Here is a 20,202-nt window from a genome sequence, read left to right as displayed (position 1 = left end):
CTGGAAGCGTGGTCTCTGTGTGCTTGCAGTACACGCAGAGAAATGCAAATAAAATCAGGAATCTAAGAAAAACTATAAGCATGGCCAAAGAGGTTGGTACTGCATAATGCTGAATGCTTGGTCTTAATCCACTGAGGCACTACTCCTGTCCTCTTCCAGTCTCCAGTCACTGAATAGACTCAGAAGAGCCACTGGAGCTACTTAAAGGCTCAAATTTAGGCACGTACTTAAAATCTCGACTGAACAAGGGCCAAAATGTTCAGTACCATCTGCAGATACCCAAACTGCCTTGGGCAAAATGTTTCCCTTAATGTAATCCAAGGTTTTGTTTGTTTGTTTTTTAGTTGTCTAACTGTTCAGATAGGAGGAAAATGTCCTTTAAATTAAGGAAATTAGCAACAAATATGAATGTTATTAAAAATATGATATTTATTAAAAATATGGTAAGGGCTATGGGAAAGAACAAACTGCAAGGAAATGGGGCCTTTAATGACACTGTGGTAACTGCTGCGCACCCCCTGCTTGCTGCCCCACCATCTAACCATGGCTTACGCCTCTCCTCAGTCTGCATTACAGACAGAGGAGAAAGGATTTAGATGGTGACACCTTAATCACTGAAAATCTCAGCTGTTATAAATAAAACAATTAACTGCAGCACTGAAGGCTTAATTTTAGCCCAAGAGTAAATTCCCTAAAATCTTAAAAGCTGACATCCAAAATTCCAGGGTGCTGAATTTAATTTTTCAGCGGCGCAGACTAGCAAGAACATATGCAACAGTAAGGAAAGAAAAAGCGTGGATGGGTTTTTTGCTTCCTATCTCGTTCCAGCCTGATACAGTGAATTTCAGCAACAGCCTAGCTGTCAAGGTTATATCTGCACCATCATTCTGCAAATCCAAACTCACACCCACACAGCGGCACTCTGTCTTCAGGACTCCATTTCAACTCATCAAGGAAGCCAAATCCCACAGTAACCTATTACTAATGTGGGTGATGAGTGTTAAATAATGAACTACTGCAGCAAAGAGGCAGATTGCAAGTTCTTTGTCTCTGTTCGTGTCTCAGCTTTTTTCATTATTACTATTTTTCTTTGGAGAAGGCATGAGCGAAACCAAAGCTTTTTTCTTAGCAAATTAACCCACTGTTTTTGTGTACTCTCTGTCTTTACAGATTTTCAATAGCTTTCACGAGCTGTGTACATTAGCTCTGACTATGCCTTCCTGCCTTTGCCTCTGCACATAATGACAGCCATACTGAGCGGCTATTACAGTTATCTCACTTTCTGGAGAGGATGGGGATGTAATGATATGTTGCAATATGTGCAATGGGGTATTAAGCTAAATACTCTTTGGAGTGATCGATGAACTATTTTGCAGTGTGCCTGGTACGACAGTTGAAGGCGAGGGGTACTTATCCTTCTGTGCTTCCTACATTGCCTGCTCCCGAGGTGAACCTGGAGCAGGAGCGAAAAGGCAAGGGCTGGAAGGGGGCGGTGGTGGTGGAGGAATCACCCGAGACCCAGCAGAGAAAAGGAGCTGCTGCGTGGTCCCTGGATGGTGGCGGACAAGGACCTTCGAATCACGGTAAAAACAAGCCTGTACGTTAGCAGACCCGATGCACAGATGCAGCAGCTGAACTCGGACATGAAATGAGGTGACGGAATATAACCATCAGCAAAAGGCTTCTGAATACTTGATAACACCCGAGTCCATTATGAGATTCTTCAAATAACCCAAGGACAGGCCCAGATGCCGATAACTGGAGAGCGCTGCTCATGGCCATGGCAACAGCTCTGTGGTCTTGAACAAAGCCACTCATCTTTTCTGCCTTGGTTTCTTATTTGTGAAAGAAAGACAATCCTCGCTTACACAAAGAGGTTGAAAAGATCAGATCCTGTACAGAAAAATGCCTAAGCAAAGATCGTACGGCTCTAACTTACAATTTTTATTTAACAAGTAGCAGTTGGTGTAGGGTCACAGATACCTGCTAGTATATCCCAGCCCATTGCTCCCCGGGGACGCTGAATGACTGCAAACCAGCTTAAAACACTGGACGTGAGGTCAGACCAAAGGTCTGTTACCCCGGTACCCTCTCGGTTTAAACCACTGCAGCCCAGATTTTCGCTGTCCTCTGTTCTTCATAACTTCTCCATTTTTCATGCCTGCAAAATTGGTAGCTACACGATGGCCCTCCTTTCTAGGAACGTATTAGCACAAATCTGACCAGGATTTGTACCAGCAGTAGGTAATTATCCATGTGCATGGATATAAGTGTTAAGACACCAGGTGCTAAGCACAAACACTGATCCTCTAATGACAGCACCTGGACCCCGACCTGACTTTAACCCATACTATAAAGCAAAAAAGTAACATCCTGAGATTCTGCTTAAATCTGAAAAAAATCAGAAATATTATCAATGAATTTTGAGACTGCTGAAATTTTGTCAGAGCGGGAGCAGTCTCGTTGCTGCCAACGGCTTCTGCGAATGTCTTTTCATGTTGTGTGGGAAATTAAAAATTGGTTCCATTTCTTTCATGCAACTGGGACTATATTTGATGGAAATTTATCACTTCCAAGTCACATGACATTTTGCGATTTCGTGGTTTTTTATTATTTAGTGGGGCTTTTTTCCACTCATGTTACTACTCCCAAAGCATCCTGGAAAATGGCAAAATCTCAAGGGCGGTATTTTTAGCTGAAGTGGGCAATGGGAGCCCTTCATATTTGTCTGCAAAGTGTCAATCACCTCAAAATCCCAACCTCGCTTAGGATGGTTCTCCTTCAGTAGGTAAGGGCTGGCAAAATGAAATTCTTCAGTAATACACCGACAAACTCAGAACCACGAAGCACCGAATTCCCCCTCAGTCTGGATTTGAATGCATAAATAAATAAAGCTCTTGCATTTATTTCTGCTAGGAGGTTGTATTATTCCATTCTGCAATTATGGAAAAATGCAGAGCGCAGGCAGGATTTAGTGTCTGAGTTTTTGCTGCAAGACTTCTGTCAGTAGAAAGGCGTTTGTGCTCTCGGGAATCAAAGTGAGATTCACCCATTTGTGGCAGGTGTTTTAAGCACTCAGCCTAACAATCTACCCACGCATGGCACTACAGCAATTCAACGACTAAATTAAATCTCTGAATATTAAATTAATGATGGAAATCTAAAATATTAATATATTCTAATTGAATATTCTCCGATAAATTATCTAGGCATTCTCAGCAATTTGATTTTACTTTCATTTCTTAAGGAACTTTCAGCTGCATAAATACAGCTATTAAAGCAATTCAAAAAGGGAACATTTTCTGCTCAGACAAGAGAACTCTAAACACAAAGAATCTAAAAATTTCTTTCATATGATTGATTAAATCATAGAGCCCAAGACAGCTGAATCATTAAATGACTGCTTTCCTTCAGTCCCTCTGGCTTTAGCAAGGACAATATAAATTCCCCATGGGTCTGAATACAAGGAAATACAATATGTATAATTACAGTATAGGCTTGAATGCTGTTGTAGGAGAATTTCAAATGGAGCATTTATGCTGTAGCTGCACTTTTCAATCCATAACGCTGTATGTGCGTGTGCATGTAAAGCCCATAAAGCACTGGGCATCTGCTTTCTCCGACCCAGATTCCCAACCGGTACATGCTGGTGCAGCCCCACCAGCTTTGGCAGGGACACATGAGTTTACATCAGGATCCGTCCTGCTATTTCTGTGAAGTGCTGGGGATTGAGAGTGACATCTCCACACGCCAGGGAGAGGGCAAACAAAGGAGTGTAGTGTGAGGAATTTACACAGTGTGGTATAAGTTTAGGAACCTGCTCTAAACTGCATGTTTGTAAGACATTTCAAACGGACGTGTCAAGAAAGCAGCAGAGTGTCCTAGTTCCCTCTCCTCGTTCATTCCCAGTGTGCCGAGTCCTGGTTTGGCAACACACGCACAGATGAATACCAGCGCCAAGACCATGGCAGCACCAACGCCTAATGAACCATTTTCCTGCTAATCTTTCTCCCTTTGGTGTCAGGCTGGTTTGCGGCATGAAATCACAGTCAAGAGCTGTTGCAGTCTACATCCTTTAACCAGCTTTCCAAGAAGGGCTGTGCCTCCACAGAGCAACTCAGCACGCACAACGTCCCGTTTCCTCTCCACCCTCCAGGCTCGCTCCATCTCATTCCTCTCTGACTGTCACAATAGAGACCAAATCACCTAATTTTGGAATTTCAGCTGGTGATGCTCACAGGGGTACCAAAGAGGAGATGTACTGAGAGCCAGAACTAGCAATTATGGGGTTTTTTTTGTGGTTGGTAAGGCAAAAGAAACAACTGTTCCCAAGAAGAGCAGGGAAGACCTAGGCCTGTTTGTAATCAAGGCTGTCCGTGTCTCTCTCAGGAAAAGTAAGGTCTGATGTCCTTTGGGAAGTGTTTGCAAGGCCTTTTCTCGACAAACCTTCTCTCACCACAGACAGATGCCATCTGTCTTGCATCTGGGAGTTAATGGATCCTGAACTGCCAATTTCACAGCAGTAAGCAACGTGGCTGAGAGAGGGGGCATGAGGGATTTCCTACAGTAAAACTATTTAACACAGTGCAAAGGCACATGCGGCAATAGCCATGACGAGCAGAGGAAACGGCAAAATTGAGGGCTGATAGTCCAAGCCGGCAGGGATTGCACAGCTCAGCATCTCGTGTGTATCTCCAACACCAGGATTTTAGACTTCTGGTGAACTGTTTCCCCGCACCTACTTCCTGCACCAGGAGGGGCTACGGCACACAAACAGGCTGCGCAGCTCCTGTGTCCTATCAGCTTTTTTCATAGTAAGTATCCAGTTTCACCGGATAGCTTAAGACGTGCTAAACCCACCCACGAGTCCACGCACTAAGAAGAGCTCTCTGACCCATTACCATGCACCGTGCCGCACGAAACCCAACCAATCAAGGACACCTCTACTAAGAAGCAGCACAAGAGTCTTCAGGTATGTTATATTCCACCAACTTTCCAAGCCACTTCAGGACTTTCTGATTAAATTTACATAAAATGCATCCTTCCCTCTTACTCCCTGTTATACACATTAGATTATTTCTAGTATTCTTGTGTCTGAGATTACCAGCGCTCGGATACGAGAGAGCATGCTGTGCCTGTAGCACGCAATCAAGGCAGCTCGCAAGAGCACCAAGATCCTGTCTCGGTCATCCTCAGTGGATTTTCATGCTGGTGTAATGAGGACGAACAAGTTGTTTATCGGAAGAGATCTAATGGACAAATACCCCATTTTTCAGTTCCAAGTTTAATAAAGGCAAGCTGGAAAAATTAGGGCCTATGCAGATCAAGGTGGAGACAGGGGGCTCATAAGGGCTCTGGAAAGGTCCTGGAGACAAAAGTTGGAAGTTTGTAGCATTCATAAAGGTGAATACGGTTGCGCTGGTTGACAGAGGGGCCCGCTATTTAAGCACCCCATGACCAAAGGGGTCCTGCACAAGACACTTGGTCTTTTAAGTGAACGATTTTCATGCAGCCCAGTGAGACAGGCCAATGCTTCAGCCTTGAAAACTGACTCGAGATCCCCGTTAGAAGAAGCTGGAGACTTGCATGTGGATCCAAGACTGCGATACTTTTTGAAGTTCAAAAGAGGATGAAATACAAGATTAGTTAACAGATAATTAGATAATAGATAATTAAGAATTAGCTACACGTGAAGCTAGAAAGGATGAGTCAGTGAGAAAATAGATGGTACTCAGCAAGGGCACAACTATTTAGTATATTATCTTAGTTGATCAGTGTGCCTGCATGAGTCATTTGCTTGGAGAAGGAGCGGGATTTCATATTGTTTTTGTATTTTTAATAGGCATTTTTAGGGACCTCATAGTTACAATAATGAGAGTACCTGACAATTAGTAAGGAAATTATCCTCACTACAGTAAAATATTTCACAGCATGTAAAATATTATTCCTAATACAAAGGTGGAAATGAAGCACAAGCAAATCAAACCCAAGATTTTCATAAATGTTTGCAGAATAAATAATCATATATCAATAAAATTTGATAACTGTTTTCTCAGCTCAAAGACAAAACCAGAATTTGCAAAACATTTTTTGTACCAACAAAAATTATTTTTAGCTTATACATGTCAGATGTTTATTTCCACAGCCAAAACTAATCACAAATTCCTATTATTATTTTTTACATATTATTTTTCTGAAATACATTTCCTAGTGAGTGTGGCTGATGCATATGAACAGACACGGATGTGCCTTTGAAAGAAAAAACCCTGTAATTAACAGAGGGCTTTTTTGGCAGGGATAATTTCGTGACGTCTTCCTTTTTTCTTTTTTTCTAAAAACTTTTTAATTTAATGTATTTTATCAGAATGAAATGGTTTAATGAGCAGAGAATTATAGTTGATCCCAGCTGAACCAGATAGGGCTGCATTTTGAGGTACGTGGCTCCCATCAAGCTGCATTCACCTTTGCTACGATTTAAACTTCATTCAGGCACAGCCTCGCTAAAAATACTGACAAGTAACTAATCAACTTCCATAAAATGGAATTTTTACCTTCACAATAGGAAGCAGGAGTAGGAGGGAACCCGAAAGATTTGCCTATGCATTTCAAATTAGTCTGACCTATAAAAACGCAAACAGCAAGTGGTACTACGAAAATGTACTTCTGGTAGGGCTTTCTGGTTTTTAATATCCAGATTTTCTATGCCATCCCTTCCTCTCCTTGGAGGTAACCAGAACCAAAGACAGCATAATGGAGGGACTGGTTTCCATTAGTTATACCTATAAAATGCAAGCTCTAGCAGGGCTGTCTGGACCAAAAAAAGTTCAGTGTCCAGGAACTAGCGTTAGGTTTGGGCGCTTTCTATAAAGTAGCCGAGACAACTGTGACAGACTTCTGTCCGTACAAATGGCATCTGAGCTGCAACTTCACATGTGCACTCCTAGCTCCAGTTTGTGAGCAGATGGACACAAAATACTCGGCGCCCAGTAAGCAAAAGCATGGGAAATCAGATCAAAACTGCTACCTAGATCTAGGAGACAGCAGAACGCTCCAGGGCGATCTGAAGACTATGTGGATGGAAATAATCAGATAGTGCTGGTCTTCGAAGATGTTGGTTTGTCCTATTCTGGATAACTAAAGAGCAACGTCTAACAGGGGAAGCTGTAACCCCTGTGAGGAACCACCCAAGCTTCACGTTCAGGGCCAGCAAAGGGGCCAGACGCTGCAGATGAGCAGAAACTCAACCCAAGCTTGAAACATCAGGGGTCTCACACTTAATCAAGCTGCACTCTTTGTACCATCTTCTCTGCCATTATGATACTTTCTGTACGTCAGGTGCAAAGGAAAGCAGCCCTTTGTAAGCCATTTCTTTCTTTCCACCCCATTTTTTACTTCATTTTCAGTGTTTCCTCTAGCGTCTGTATTTAAAAGCTGCAATGGAATAGATCGCTGAAAATCCGGGAGCTCTGTTTCCATCAGCTAGGTTATCTTTCCAAGGTTACTGGTAGTTTCAGTGATGAATATCAATTCTTCTGTACCTATATAAAATTTATTATTTGTCACTTTCATTAATACTGGAGTTTTGCATCCTTGAGTCCTTTTGTTTCATCTCCAGACTGTAGGGGGAAAAAGTGCCACCGAGATTTCAGTCCTTATAAATCCCCAAATTTGCCATGGTAAGCTGGTGCCAAGCTGCCCTCTCGCTGTCTAGTCAAAGCTCAAAAGAAATCAGCAGGGAGTGGGATGGGGCGTAAGTTCATTTTGCAAGCACTCTGCTTACTTTTCACAGGAAATCAAGAATTAATCTAAATTATTAATCTGATTTAGGAAGATATTTTTGACACAACAGGTTATTCTCCTCTTCAGACATTTCTTCGGCTTAGTAGGACAACACATTAATGGGCCACTCCGCACCCACCACTGCTGACCACACACAGACTCCTTGGCTTCCTGCCCTGTTTTTCCAGGACAGACATAAAAACATTTGCCACCTGCTCCTTTTTTATTCCCTAATTGCACAAAGAAAGCACACCAACAATTCAGGTTTACCCAATACTTGGTGAGTTGGGAACATGCACCTTCAGTCATTGCGTGAGTCGTTGCAAAGTTCACCTGAACTTCTAAAGGACTCATCAAGCTCCTTCCTTCCTCCCAGACACGGGCTGTGCAGACGAGTGTCAGCTAATCAGTGTGAGACAGGTAATGAGGACAACTCATTTGAATCCAGGCACTGTTTCAAGACGACTCGGTGAACTTCCTGAGAAGGGATGCCAATGAGACACCACTGGTGCTCAAAATAACTTCTAAAATTTTATAATTGTCGCCATTTTCTTCCAAGGGAAGAGTTGAAAAAGTCTGCCAGGGAATTCTTTTTTTTGCAGCTAATCTTTCTACCGCTCCAAAAACTGAAACCAGCAGCCGCAAGAGCAACGGCAACGTGTGTTTGTATTTTGCTAACGCTTATCGACAGCATTAATGTATCAACCAAATGTGTCTGTCAAAGGCCCCTTTTCCCTTCTTTTTCTCTTCCTGTCATCCAGTAATCACTGCAGAAAACCACACGGGTAAACCTGATCTCAGAGATCATCCTTGTAAGGAAAGAAACTAGCAACACAGAGAGGATGAGGGATCCATCTGCAGCGGCGGCAGGCAGCCAACCTCCTCCAGCCCCGCCACGCATCTGCACTCCGGCTCTGCGAAGGCAGGGAAGGACGCTCACCCCCTCGTCGCTGGGTGTCACCAAGCCCAGCTTTACACCTGCAGCCGTTTTCTGGATGAGAGCGTGGGCAAAGTGCCATCTTGGCAGCAATGCCAGCGTCTCTTGAGGGACTGGCTGGAAGGAGGCGATTAGGCTGCCGTTCAGCTGGAGGAGGGAAATCTGGGGCAAGACGCTTTGGAAAAGACGCGTTTCGGCAGTGTGTAAAAGGCAACTTTTCTTGCATGAGGGAGGAGGAGCAGAGAGCCTGTGCTTCGAGCCAGACCTCCCGTGCCATGAGCCTGGACCACACCTACCACTTCACTAGACCCACGGCAAGATTACCATCATCATTATTATTATTTCTATTTCTTTTTTAACTTACTCGGACCAGCTGCTGCGGGAAGGGTCCTCTGGAGTTTTCGGGCACGTTGATGGGCGGGATGACCCAGTCTCGCTTTTGCCGCCGCAGGCCGTTGGCGCTCTGATGCTGGCGCCACGGGAGCAGCGTGTCGCTTTGCTGCTGCGCCAGTTCCCCGGGCACCGTCTTCCTTCCTTTTGGCTGTTTTGGAAACAAGAAAGCACAACCAGTTAGTTTCTTCCTCGCTTCTTAGGACCTCCCCCAACAGCAGCGCTTCCCTGCATGCAAATGGTCACGTGTAACTGTGAAAATAATTGTTATTAACATGATATATTTCTGTATCACAAAGACACAATATGTTTTGCTGGCAACTCCGCTGCCACTTTGTTTCCACAAATATACGGAGCTGTCACTCTCAAATCAAGATGCCTCCCAGAATATATCGTCTTCATTACACCAGCTGCAGGGAGCTTTAGCGGCACATGGGGGTAAAGAAGTTTCTGCAAATTTCTTGTAAATGCAACCTACCAGAACACAAAAGAAAGGAAACAATTCCTTTACAGCCCATGTCATGGGTCCAGTTTTATGGTCCGAAGTTACCTGGCTCCTTGGCATTCCCAGGGTTACAGTAACCTGCGGTCTGTGCTTCCGCAGATGCATCCTGCCAAGCCAAACAAACCACGACCAGCGGGAGAGTCAGCTCCTCGGCTGCAAAGAGGAGTTAGTTCAACTTCTTAGTGCTTCACGAGGAATGACCTTTTTATAAGAGCTGGGTTTTGAACACAAATCCCAAACACGCATCTCCCCACACAGCCTGGGAAGTGTAACACACCCCGGGCAGCAAACAACTTGCAGTATTTGGGGCACTTTTGAATCCTTCTTTGTGACTTTTTTTTTTGTTTTAAACTACGGATTCTGCCCATGACAAACTTTGGTTTTGGTCACATTAAAGTGCTGGAGCATTAAAATGGAAATGGTGGAACCACGGTTTGGAGTTGGTGAGTTGTGTTCACCATTAGAAAATTTCTCTTTACACAATGATGAATCAATGAAATGTAGATTTGGAGAGGCTCCTCAGAGGTTACCCAGTCCCAATACTTTGTGGCCTTCTAGGATTCCAGGCATGACTTCTGGAAAGTCTGTAGAAAAAGATAACTAACAAAGATAAGCTTTTTTTACCGTATGGTGACCTGGTCTTCCACCAGAAAATGTTTAAACTTTCATAAATCAGAAAGGCTGTAAGCCACATTCTCTTCGTTTGAGGTCAGATCCAGTGGGAATACTATTCTCTGAATTTTACCATTTTCAGCTACGTCCCCAAAACCAAGAACAATGTAGGAAAACCCAGCAAAGTATTTTTTGAGCCTCCTGCAATTTTAAGCCACTCTCACTTTTAGTCTTACTCCAAATGTACAAACGCAAACATCCTACAAAAATTTGCTAGCAGTTATCTGTAGGCACTGATTTCAGTGGGGATCATCGCTCCGGGCTTTATAGTTTGATGTAAATCTGTCTATTAGCACATTTCAATTCCTGATCTGGAAGCGCAACGAAGCTGGCAGTCACATCAAAACTATACAGCCCATGAAAACTAAACACTCTATGGAACTGAGCTGTGGCTCCAAAGCCGTGTGGACCTTCTGGATGCTGGTGCAGCTTGATCATGGCTCCGATCTGCGCTCCCTGCGGAGCGCAGACATCCACTGGGTGCAACGGTTGGAAGCGTCTGTGCAAAAACGCAGCTATTTCTACTGCAAACCTCAAAAATGAGCCAGCTCCAGAGCTGAATTTTTGTAGAACAGATAAAAGGGTCTTTTTCAGTCACACACATAGCCACGTTTCCCAAACCCCCTCTCACACTAACTCATGCCACCGAGGTGGCTGCTGGTTTGTGTTTGCCTGGACGTTGTTTTATACACCTTCAACAAGCACCGCCACCGAGGTGCTGCAAGATCGCACCATCGCTCTTCAATATTTCCATGTTGTTCTAAAAATTCTCAAGAGTGTAACGAACAAAGAAACAGCATTGCGATGCGGCAGCGGAAGACTTTTCTCAGGATATTCAGGATATTGGTAGGTGCTGTTGAACTCCTCTTTCCTACGGGATGCAATGTGCTATATCCCATAGTTTTCATCTGAAAAGGGTTTTATCACCAGAAAGGTGTCTTTTCTGAACACTGATGAAAACAATGTTATCTAAAGAAGATGCCCAGAAACGAATGTCAACATGAAACAGGACTCCTAGACACGAGCAACAGAAAAGTGCCTATACCCACTTTTTTTTTTAATTGACTTGTGATTCCCAAATGGGGATCCTTTGAGAGCAGGTATTTGGATCATTTTATGTAATTGGTAAGTGAGCATGGGGACAGATTATGAAAGGATGGTCAAATAATTTGTGCTCTGCTGAGTTTACACAGTGGAATGAGTCTGAACTAAAGACAGACTTGAGAATTAACACGAATCCCAGAGCTCCGTGTATACTGAAATAATTAGTGTCAGCTCAGCAAGGCAGTACCAGCCTTTTTAGTCTTTATGAAATATTTGCTGGCAGGTGACTAGACAGTGACTAGCTTGCTTGTCACTCTTGATGATGTTTTCCTACATTAGAATAAATCATCAACATGACTGTGAATTTGGTATGTAGAATTTCAAAAGCGTCTTGCAACAACAAATTTTTTTTTTGAACAACAGCTCTTTTTTATCTTCATTTGTTGACGATGCATTCTCATGACCTTAATTTCTCTGGTGTTGTTTAAATACGTTGTACATGTTTTCTGCTGTTTAAAAGCTGTGAGACAAATGCAGTAACAAAGTCTGGTGGGTACAAATGCCAGAACTATTCAGATCTCCAACTGAAACATCCGAGAACATCTCTGGAATAGCAGCAACGACTAACCGCCAGCCCCAGAAAACTCTCCGGTACTTTCGGGTTTGCAAGGATCTGAAGTCCAGCTCAAAAGCAGAATGTGACACCAAACTAAATTCTAAAATACAGTTTCCAATTCTGTTTTTGCTTAATAACAGTTTTCACTGAGATAACAACTGCTCCTTCTCTCGCGGCCTTACTGGCCATATGCTTTCCAGAATCTCAGGCAGAGATTTTTGAAAGATAAAATATTCCTCTACCTTTTGTAGTGTCATCAGAACACAACCTGCCCGCAGTCCTTCTCACAATCAAATCGAGCATCTCTAATGCTACTGCTTTAGGGTGGTTTCCCTCCCGTCGCTTTTGTGAGGTGCCGTCACCCTCCTACATATGGCAAAAGGATGACGGGCGTCCGCAGCAAAGCAGAGAAGCCAGTGCATGAGACACACGCCCACTGGAAAATTAAATCCACTCTCCATTCTGGAAATTACATGGTGACATTTATAATTCGTTACAAGGGGATCAAACACCAAGCATGGAACGTGTGAGCCTGGTCTCTGGCAACAGACAGACAATTAAACGAGGATATAAAATAATCAGATAATTTAGCGATTATGCCTGTCCGTTACTTTAGGACATTGATAAGCTAGAGAAATACAGCTGAACCAAAACAGACGAAAACCAGGACAACCGTCAAGTTCAAGGAGAAAAATGGATTACAAAGTGTGGGATGAAGAAAAACAACAGGAGAAAAGACCATACCGGGATGTAAATTTGCAATGAATTTGGATCCAGTATGATCTAATGCCTTAGTGTTCATACCAGAGCGGAATTTTTTAGAGCTTGCTAATGAAGCGATGCAAAGCGTGCCGTGCTAGCTGTATTATTTAAAGCCTACATTCCGCAAACCTGGGATCAACGCTTTGCTCTGAGTTGTCCAGTGTCTCTTCCAATGGGCTTGTGGCCCAAAACTGCAACACAGGTGTGCACAACGCCAACGTGGGCAAATCATAACGCAGCCACTGCACCTTCTGAAGAGAAAATGCTTTCTTCTCTGAAAAGTACAAATACAGTATTTGCTGGGAGGATAAAGGAAACTCTCTGAGTTTTATCAGGGAGTCACACTGATGAGCTGAGGATTAACTGCACTCCTGTGCGGCAGAATCTACCCTACGATTCCCCTTGCCACTCTTTGGGGGGGGTTTGGGGCTATCAGTTAAAGTCAATTAAAAACATGCTGAAGTCAACTGGAAACCTTTCGCTGAGGTGACAGGTCAAGCTTTCAGAAAGGCTGAGGGAGGCCCAGCCTGTAAGGACTGCGCAAAGATCTTTCTTCTCAAAGGTTCTCCCCAGAAGGTGTCCAGCTTTCTTGAAGTCCATGTCAGTCACTTCACTGGCATCTTACAGGGGTCATTATCAGTCTAGCATTGCCTTTAATGATGGCGAGCGCAACACCTGCACTGGGGAGAGGACACGCAGGTAAACCCCCAGGGACTGTCAGACTGTGAAACCAAACAGAATCAGGAAACCTTACCCCAAGCTGGTGAGGCTGCGTGGTGCTCTGGCGAACTCCACTTACACCGCGGCGCTGAGAGCTCAGGGCGATCCCTTGTCTGCCTTTAGCGCTGGCAATGAAAGACAAGGCAGAACGGCCACGTAGCCAGTGGCTATCTATGAGCTCCGGCCACTGCTGGTCTGTGGCTTGTCAGCCTTGGAGAGACTCGGACTGAACAACCCCGACTCACACGAGTGCACGAAAATAATTCACTGAGAGAACAGGACACGTGGGACCCCTATAGCCCCCCAAGCCCCATCTCTGCTCGTGAAGAGAAGGCTGCGAGCCACTGACTTTTCACTAGTCCACAAATAAAACCAGTGAGTGTGAAGAAATACCAGCTTTCACCTTCCGCTACACTTAGCAGTCGCCAGTCACGCCAGCTGGCACGTCCCCCCCCCAGCCAACCTGCCTTTGATATCCGTCAGCCCCTGGCTACAGAGACATCTGGAAGTTATTATCCAGCAGAGCGTATCACAAACCCATTTACATAATATAATATCATATTTTGTGTTCCTGCTTAGCTGAACATTTTGGATCACTCTAATGTCTGGGTAAATAAGCCACCATTCTCTGCATATAAATAGCAGCGTGTCTTAGGAGATTATTAATTTTATAGAGTTTGACCCGCAAAACAAAATGCTCTAGATTCTGCACTAAAATATATTATCCTTGCACTCGGAATAAAAGCTACCTCTGATCGGAGGAGAGGTAATAAGGCTTTTATTTCCCAAGTATCGAAATTATTTAGGATTTAACCTGTGCTTTATTTATATGCCAGGCTTATGATTTTTACAGGATCTTTACCACTTCGCACTAGACATTTTTGAGAAAAGAAATAATACTTGGCTTGCGTTGTTTCTAGTGTTGCTCCTAGGGCTTAACCGAACCAACGTGGTTTTAATATCTTTTTATCAATACGAGGGGATACAAAGCCACGTTTAGTCCATTGCTCAAACATATTTCCTTCACCTCCTATATCAATACACATTTCGAAAATTGGTACCATTTTCTACCAAGGAAAAAAAAAATCTATTTAAAAATATTTAATCTGAAGCATTTTTGCTTGTTTCCATGGTAGCTGCGGAAAGGACAGGAGAAAATGATATTTACCAAACAGAAAATAAGACAATGAAAATATAGCTTAGTTCTTTAACAAAGGGAACATGAGCGCGCTGCAAAATAAACATTTGCATGAATTCTGTTCTAAGGAGACAACATTTTGCTGACATCGGGGACGGCAGCGGCGGACGAATGAGCCCCTTTTTTCCCAAAATGCACCATTTCCCCAGTTTTTGATCTTTTAGCAGAAAAGAGATATTTCATTTTGTGTTCTCATACAGTATAATGAAAGGGTTGCAGAACAAAAGGCAAATTTATTTATTTTAGGGTAATTGATTCTTTTCTATTTAGGTCATTGCTGAATTCGCCAAAGTTGGAGACAGCAAAAAAATAGTTTTAAAAAGATCAGACTATTTATTTTAGACTTTCTTATGTTACAGTCAATCTACGTGGAGGTATTCCTTAGGAACCGCCCAGGTAAGGAATCCATAATTGGTTTTTCTCCTTACCCACCTCCCAGAAATCTGTTACGACTATCTGTATTAGCTCTATTTACTCATAGTTGTAAGCTGTGGTAAATTTAATCAAAGATAGCTTCGTGTCACGTCCCATTACCATCACGGCATAAGTTGCTATTCATGACTGATTTGTGTCAAAGTGCTCTGAAAACCAGTGTTTTAGCAGCAAGATGTTCCAATGCGCGCAGTTCTTCAGCAGGGGCATTAAATTAATGTGTTTGCAGAGAAGCCACTAATTGACAATGAGACGTGATTTTGGCAGTAGACTTCCACTTTAAAGATAATGAACAGTGTTCAGATACAGAGAAGAACCCCCTCTGCTCCTAAAACTATACTAATAATTTCTGGGATAAACAGGAGTGGAGGGAACCAATCCCGACAGGAGATTTCAAGTGCCAAATCAAGCTGTTTGATCATCACGACTTACAAAAGCAAACAGTGGAATCTCAGCGTTTGTGACCTTTATCAAATCTGGCTACATACAGTCAGGAATGTTATGTTTGGTTAGGAACTCATTAAACAAAATTACCTCTCCATTTATAGAAACCATACAATTACAGTATAAAACATTTTAATTAAATCAGCTAGTTAAGCAAAAATTCATTACTTTTTTTTTTTATCAGCTAGCAGTGGGGCTGCATAGAGCAGATCACATTAGAGTCAATTAGTAAGAAAAATTGTCAGATTTGGCAAGTACGTGAGCTTCCAGAGCACATCAGCTGACAGGGAAGAAAAAGTTTGACTAAAATCTAGCGGAGTTACTGCCCCCGGAGGAGGAGAATGAGCCACGTGAAATGCGCGCACACGCGCCGGCCGTGCCAAATGCCCCTCTCTCCCGAGGGGTCGGTGTCAACGCTGAGCAACCGCCTCTATCTCCACCGGTCCTTGGCAGGTGAAAATTGAGGCGTGCACGCAGATTTCAGGTTGTTAGGTACCCGGCTGGCTCTGCAGACTTCGGAAAATTTTATCCAATAGAACTAATAAAACGCGATCAGTGTGACTGAGGCATCAGAATGTTCCTTAGCGCTGTAGGGCTGCAAAGCAAGAAAAAAGCTGAAGGAGAATAACAGGTAAAAGCAGAAAATTTCTAAATAGGGAGAACATAATGCTCTGGTTTGCAAGTCAGGCAGAAGATCCTTCTTCACAAAAGACGCCGCAGGGCCATAGTGGGCAACTGTAAGGAAATGCAAAGTTACATCTGGACTCCAGAGAGAAGAGCCCCACCAGCTCTCAGCAAAACCCACGAGGCTGCCACAGAAGACTCTTATTTAAAACAACAAATACGGGTTATTCTCTCTGATGAGAAAACCCAGCACGGTTAGGGCCCGGAGAAGGACCTCGCAGACACAGACTGCAGCTACCACGCAAGCTCGCGCCTTGAGCCAGAACATGGCTTTTCAGGTGGCTGCTCACCGGGTGACCCCTGCTGCGATGGAAGATCCAAGTACAATTTAATTGAAATTCACCCACACCTGAAGTTCCCCCATCTTCTGTTTACCTACACGTTTTGTAAATTATCACCGTTTTAAGTTGAAATCTGGTAAGTCACCAGAGCACTCCAATGTGCTCTGCGTTTGTACTAGCGGAACAAGGACACCTGCAGGCAACGCACGCTCACGTTCATTACTGAGCAGACATGAAACGCGAAAGGTGTCTCTAAGGTGAGGGACATTTGCGCTGGGGTGGAGAGGCAGAGCTGTGCTGGAACCTCTGCGGTGCCACACCGCACTGATGATTAGAGGTATCTCCTGTTCTGCGCGCTGCTTTCAAGAGTTCAAATGGTGCTCTTCCTCTTCCATTCTCTGGAAGAATCACATACCAAAGCAGGTACATAAGAAATCCATCTGCCTTTGGTGGAATCTTTTATGGTTCCCGCAGGTTTCAAGCACCTGAGATACTCTTCTTGCCATTGTCAGGCTCTGAATATTACAAGAGCTTTCAATGAACCGAAGAAGATGACATCATCCACAAAGCACAGCTCTCAATGTACTTTTCTTTCTCGTTTTAAGGCTTGAACACCTCATCCCAACATGAAAAGTTCTGATGAGGCTGTTTCTTGTAAAGCTCCCCACATTAACTTGACCTTTTCACATTCCCTTTGTAAGATCTAATCTCGCAGCGCTTCTTAGGTAGGATTGTTTAAGAAACATCTAAATTACTGTTGTACTCTACCTTCTAGTGTTTACAAAAAGACACTTCTATCTTCAAGTTAATGTCATTCTCATAATTGGAAGAAGCCATACACAATGGCTTCAGAACTACAAGTACTTCTCAAGAGCGTGGCTATTAAATTACGGAATACTACATACTTATTACCTGTTCAGATACCTATAGGACAGGAATAAAGGGGGTAGATCTTGTCTACGCTATCAACTAAAAACTGCTACTGCAGCTTGATATAAGCTCTCTCATTCTGCACGTATCTTGTTGAGAAAAATGTATGAAATATCTGGGCTTGCAAGCTGAGTTCTTCTACCCAGATGAAACTTCTAACAAATAATTTGAAAAACTGTTCCAAAATACATTTCCTTTGGCTTCTAGAACTCAGCCTACTGCAATTGTTCTTCATCGCAGAAAGAAGCAGGAGCAAATCTACCCCTTAACAAGCCTATGAAAAATTCTAATCTCATTTTATTTTTCTAAAGCCATGAGGTTCAGAAGATACATGAATTAAAATAATCATAATGAATTAAATGTAACAATACTCCTTCTCTCCATAATGTTTGCAAGTAAAAAGATCACAAGAGATTTAAGAGATCACAAGCACCACTGCTACTTTAGCACAAAGCGAAGTAATTCATTCTGGTACTTCTCCCCAGCGCTAGCGTGCGAGTTTGCCCTTTCAAGTCATCCTTTGGTTATTTCAAGAGGCTCTTGAGAAAAGGCTGTTCGTCTTTTATTCCCCAATTTTATTTTATTCTGGAGTGCACCTAAGCAAATGCTTAAATTCCGACATGCGAACACGTTCAGTTTCTCTCCATTTGCATGATGAAATGCCAGTGTTCAAATGCTCTGCTGGACGGAGAGCGGGGACTGGTGGGGCCAGGATCTGGCCTTGGAGCTCGGGAGGAACCGCAGCCCTTCTCCACCCTGAGCGTGGAACCCCCACGCTGTCTCAGCTCGCCGGGGCCAAGAAAAGACAGGTGGGCACTCACAGCCCCTGAGAAATGTTTGGTTTCGTGGATGCACCTGCATGAAGCAATTTTTGCCTTTAGTCAAACTCATGTTTACACACAACTGTCAAAGGATTACCACAGCAATGAAGGTTTTTTTAGGAGATTCAGTCCAAAATATTTTTTGGAAGCGGCAGTCAGACTTCAGGAGTTAACAACAAAGAACACGAAACCGGAGGTCAAAGGCTTTGATCTGGCAAGGGCAAGGCACACCTCACAGGCCGGCAGTCCCAGCAGTCCCAGGGTTTTGTTTTATCAGAAAAAACTTATGTCCACACAGGCAGTTCAATCCTTAGGACTTCTTTTTGTTTGAAGGAAGACAGATCTGCAGTGAATTTCACTTACGGATGATCTTTCTAGTAGGGCTTTGAGCCTGACCCTTGGTAAGATGCTGACTATTTAAGAACTAAATGCAGCAAGTGCAGCGCTCGGAAACTTCCCATAGTGGGCTGATTTTCCAAGGCAATGAGCACCTGTGTGTCACGTTTTATCTTGGTTTCAGAGCCAGGCAATGTCACTCAACACACCTGAAAATCAGGCCAAGTAAATTCACACGTTTTCACAAACAGCACTTCCATCTCGTGCGATGATTAAATGCTAGATGTTCAAATTCACTTCAGCATGAGGTCAGACAAGGTCACCTCAAGCATCTTCATTAGACTTACACAATTAACATGAGCAGTCTCACTGGTAACAATTATATGATATTAATGTATTAGTCATACGCTTTCTGGTCTTTTCCACCGATCTGATTTGTTAAAAGCCCAAACAGTGTCTCACGAGTTACCTAAAGAGAACAGAAATCCCCGTATTCACCCTCAATGACTGCGGTCAGTCAAGGCCTCGTTTCACCGATGAGGATACAGAAATATAAATGATGCCGACTGCTGTTTTACTGGACTTAGTTACTGCCTTGGATCCCCCACAGAGGCAGTCAAACAGGACAGCCCCAGCAGAACGACCCAGTACTTCAGATGTACGTAAATACGGCCAGAAAAAGGCAGAATGACAAATACAGTCCTGGCTCTTCTGGGGTATCTAGCGTTAATCCAGTTTGATGGGGCAAACTCCATCACCCTGATGCCATATAGACAATTCGCATCCCACTGCAAGGGAAGGAAGGAAAGGGAACAAATGCGGCAGCTCTTTTTCCTGCTTCTTCCAGGCGCACCCACCGGAGAGCACCAGGGAGGCCAGGAGCCCTGGCAGCACAACTCCCACTCAAACTGTCATCTTCCTCCATCACCGCTCCCAGCCCGGCGCGGAGCATCCTCGCTTGCACAATAACCCAGGTCATAAACAAGATCAGGGCTGAATAAGCCTTCCCTTGCCCGGAGACCGTTGTATTTGTGATCAGCAATAAAAGGCTGTATTGGAATTTAAAATCTCAGCCAGGTAAAATGCCAGAGATGATTATTTAAAGGCTTTAAATAAAAATACGTCTGTCTGTAAGAATCAGCTTTTCACGTTCATACCAAATGGTTGTGGACTCATACCTGGGTTATGAAAGAAGCCCAAAATAAGATGAGAGATAATAAAACACAAGCTGGGCTTAAGCGAGGATTGATTTCTGACAGTCATTCTCAGCATTTTGAACACTAGCTGCACACCCATATATTTGCAAGATTTTAATTGCGCAATTCCCAGTAATTTAACATTGCAAAAATGTTCATAATTCCATGCTCAGAATTTGAGAAGCCAAGACAATGAGAAACTCAGGCTGACATAAACAGGATTCAAAGAAAACAATATTTTCTTTTCTAAAATAAGACACCAGCAGCAGATGACTGGCATCCCACATGTACTGAATGTACCGCGAATCTCCAAGCTCTTTTGCGGCAAACTCCTTTCCACGCTGTGTTTCTACGACCCTGATTTTAACTCACGAGGTGAGAACTACAGGAAAATACACAAACTAATGAAGAAGAAAATGTGCCAGACATGCCTTAACGCGCTTAGATGCATACAA

The 20,202-nt window shown here is 43.5% G+C and overlaps 1 protein-coding gene across 4 annotated transcripts in view; it reads right to left on the bottom strand.

The window, feature by feature from the left end:
* CDH4 (cadherin 4) overlaps positions 1-20,202 on the bottom strand; it is a 455,155-nt gene that overhangs the window by 156,067 nt on the left and 278,886 nt on the right. For all 4 annotated transcript variants that reach the window (XM_074604741.1, XM_074604743.1, XM_074604744.1 and 1 more), the window contains one exon: positions 9,081-9,257. In XM_074604741.1, the coding sequence (XP_074460842.1) occupies positions 9,081-9,257 (177 nt within the window). The remainder of the gene's footprint in view (positions 1-9,080; positions 9,258-20,202) is intronic.

Source organism: Larus michahellis, chromosome 12, assembly GCF_964199755.1.
Source record: "Larus michahellis chromosome 12, bLarMic1.1, whole genome shotgun sequence".
Taxonomy (NCBI): domain Eukaryota; kingdom Metazoa; phylum Chordata; class Aves; order Charadriiformes; family Laridae; genus Larus; species Larus michahellis.
Note: the sequence above shows the minus strand (reverse complement) of the source record. Positions and strands in the feature narration are given on the sequence as shown.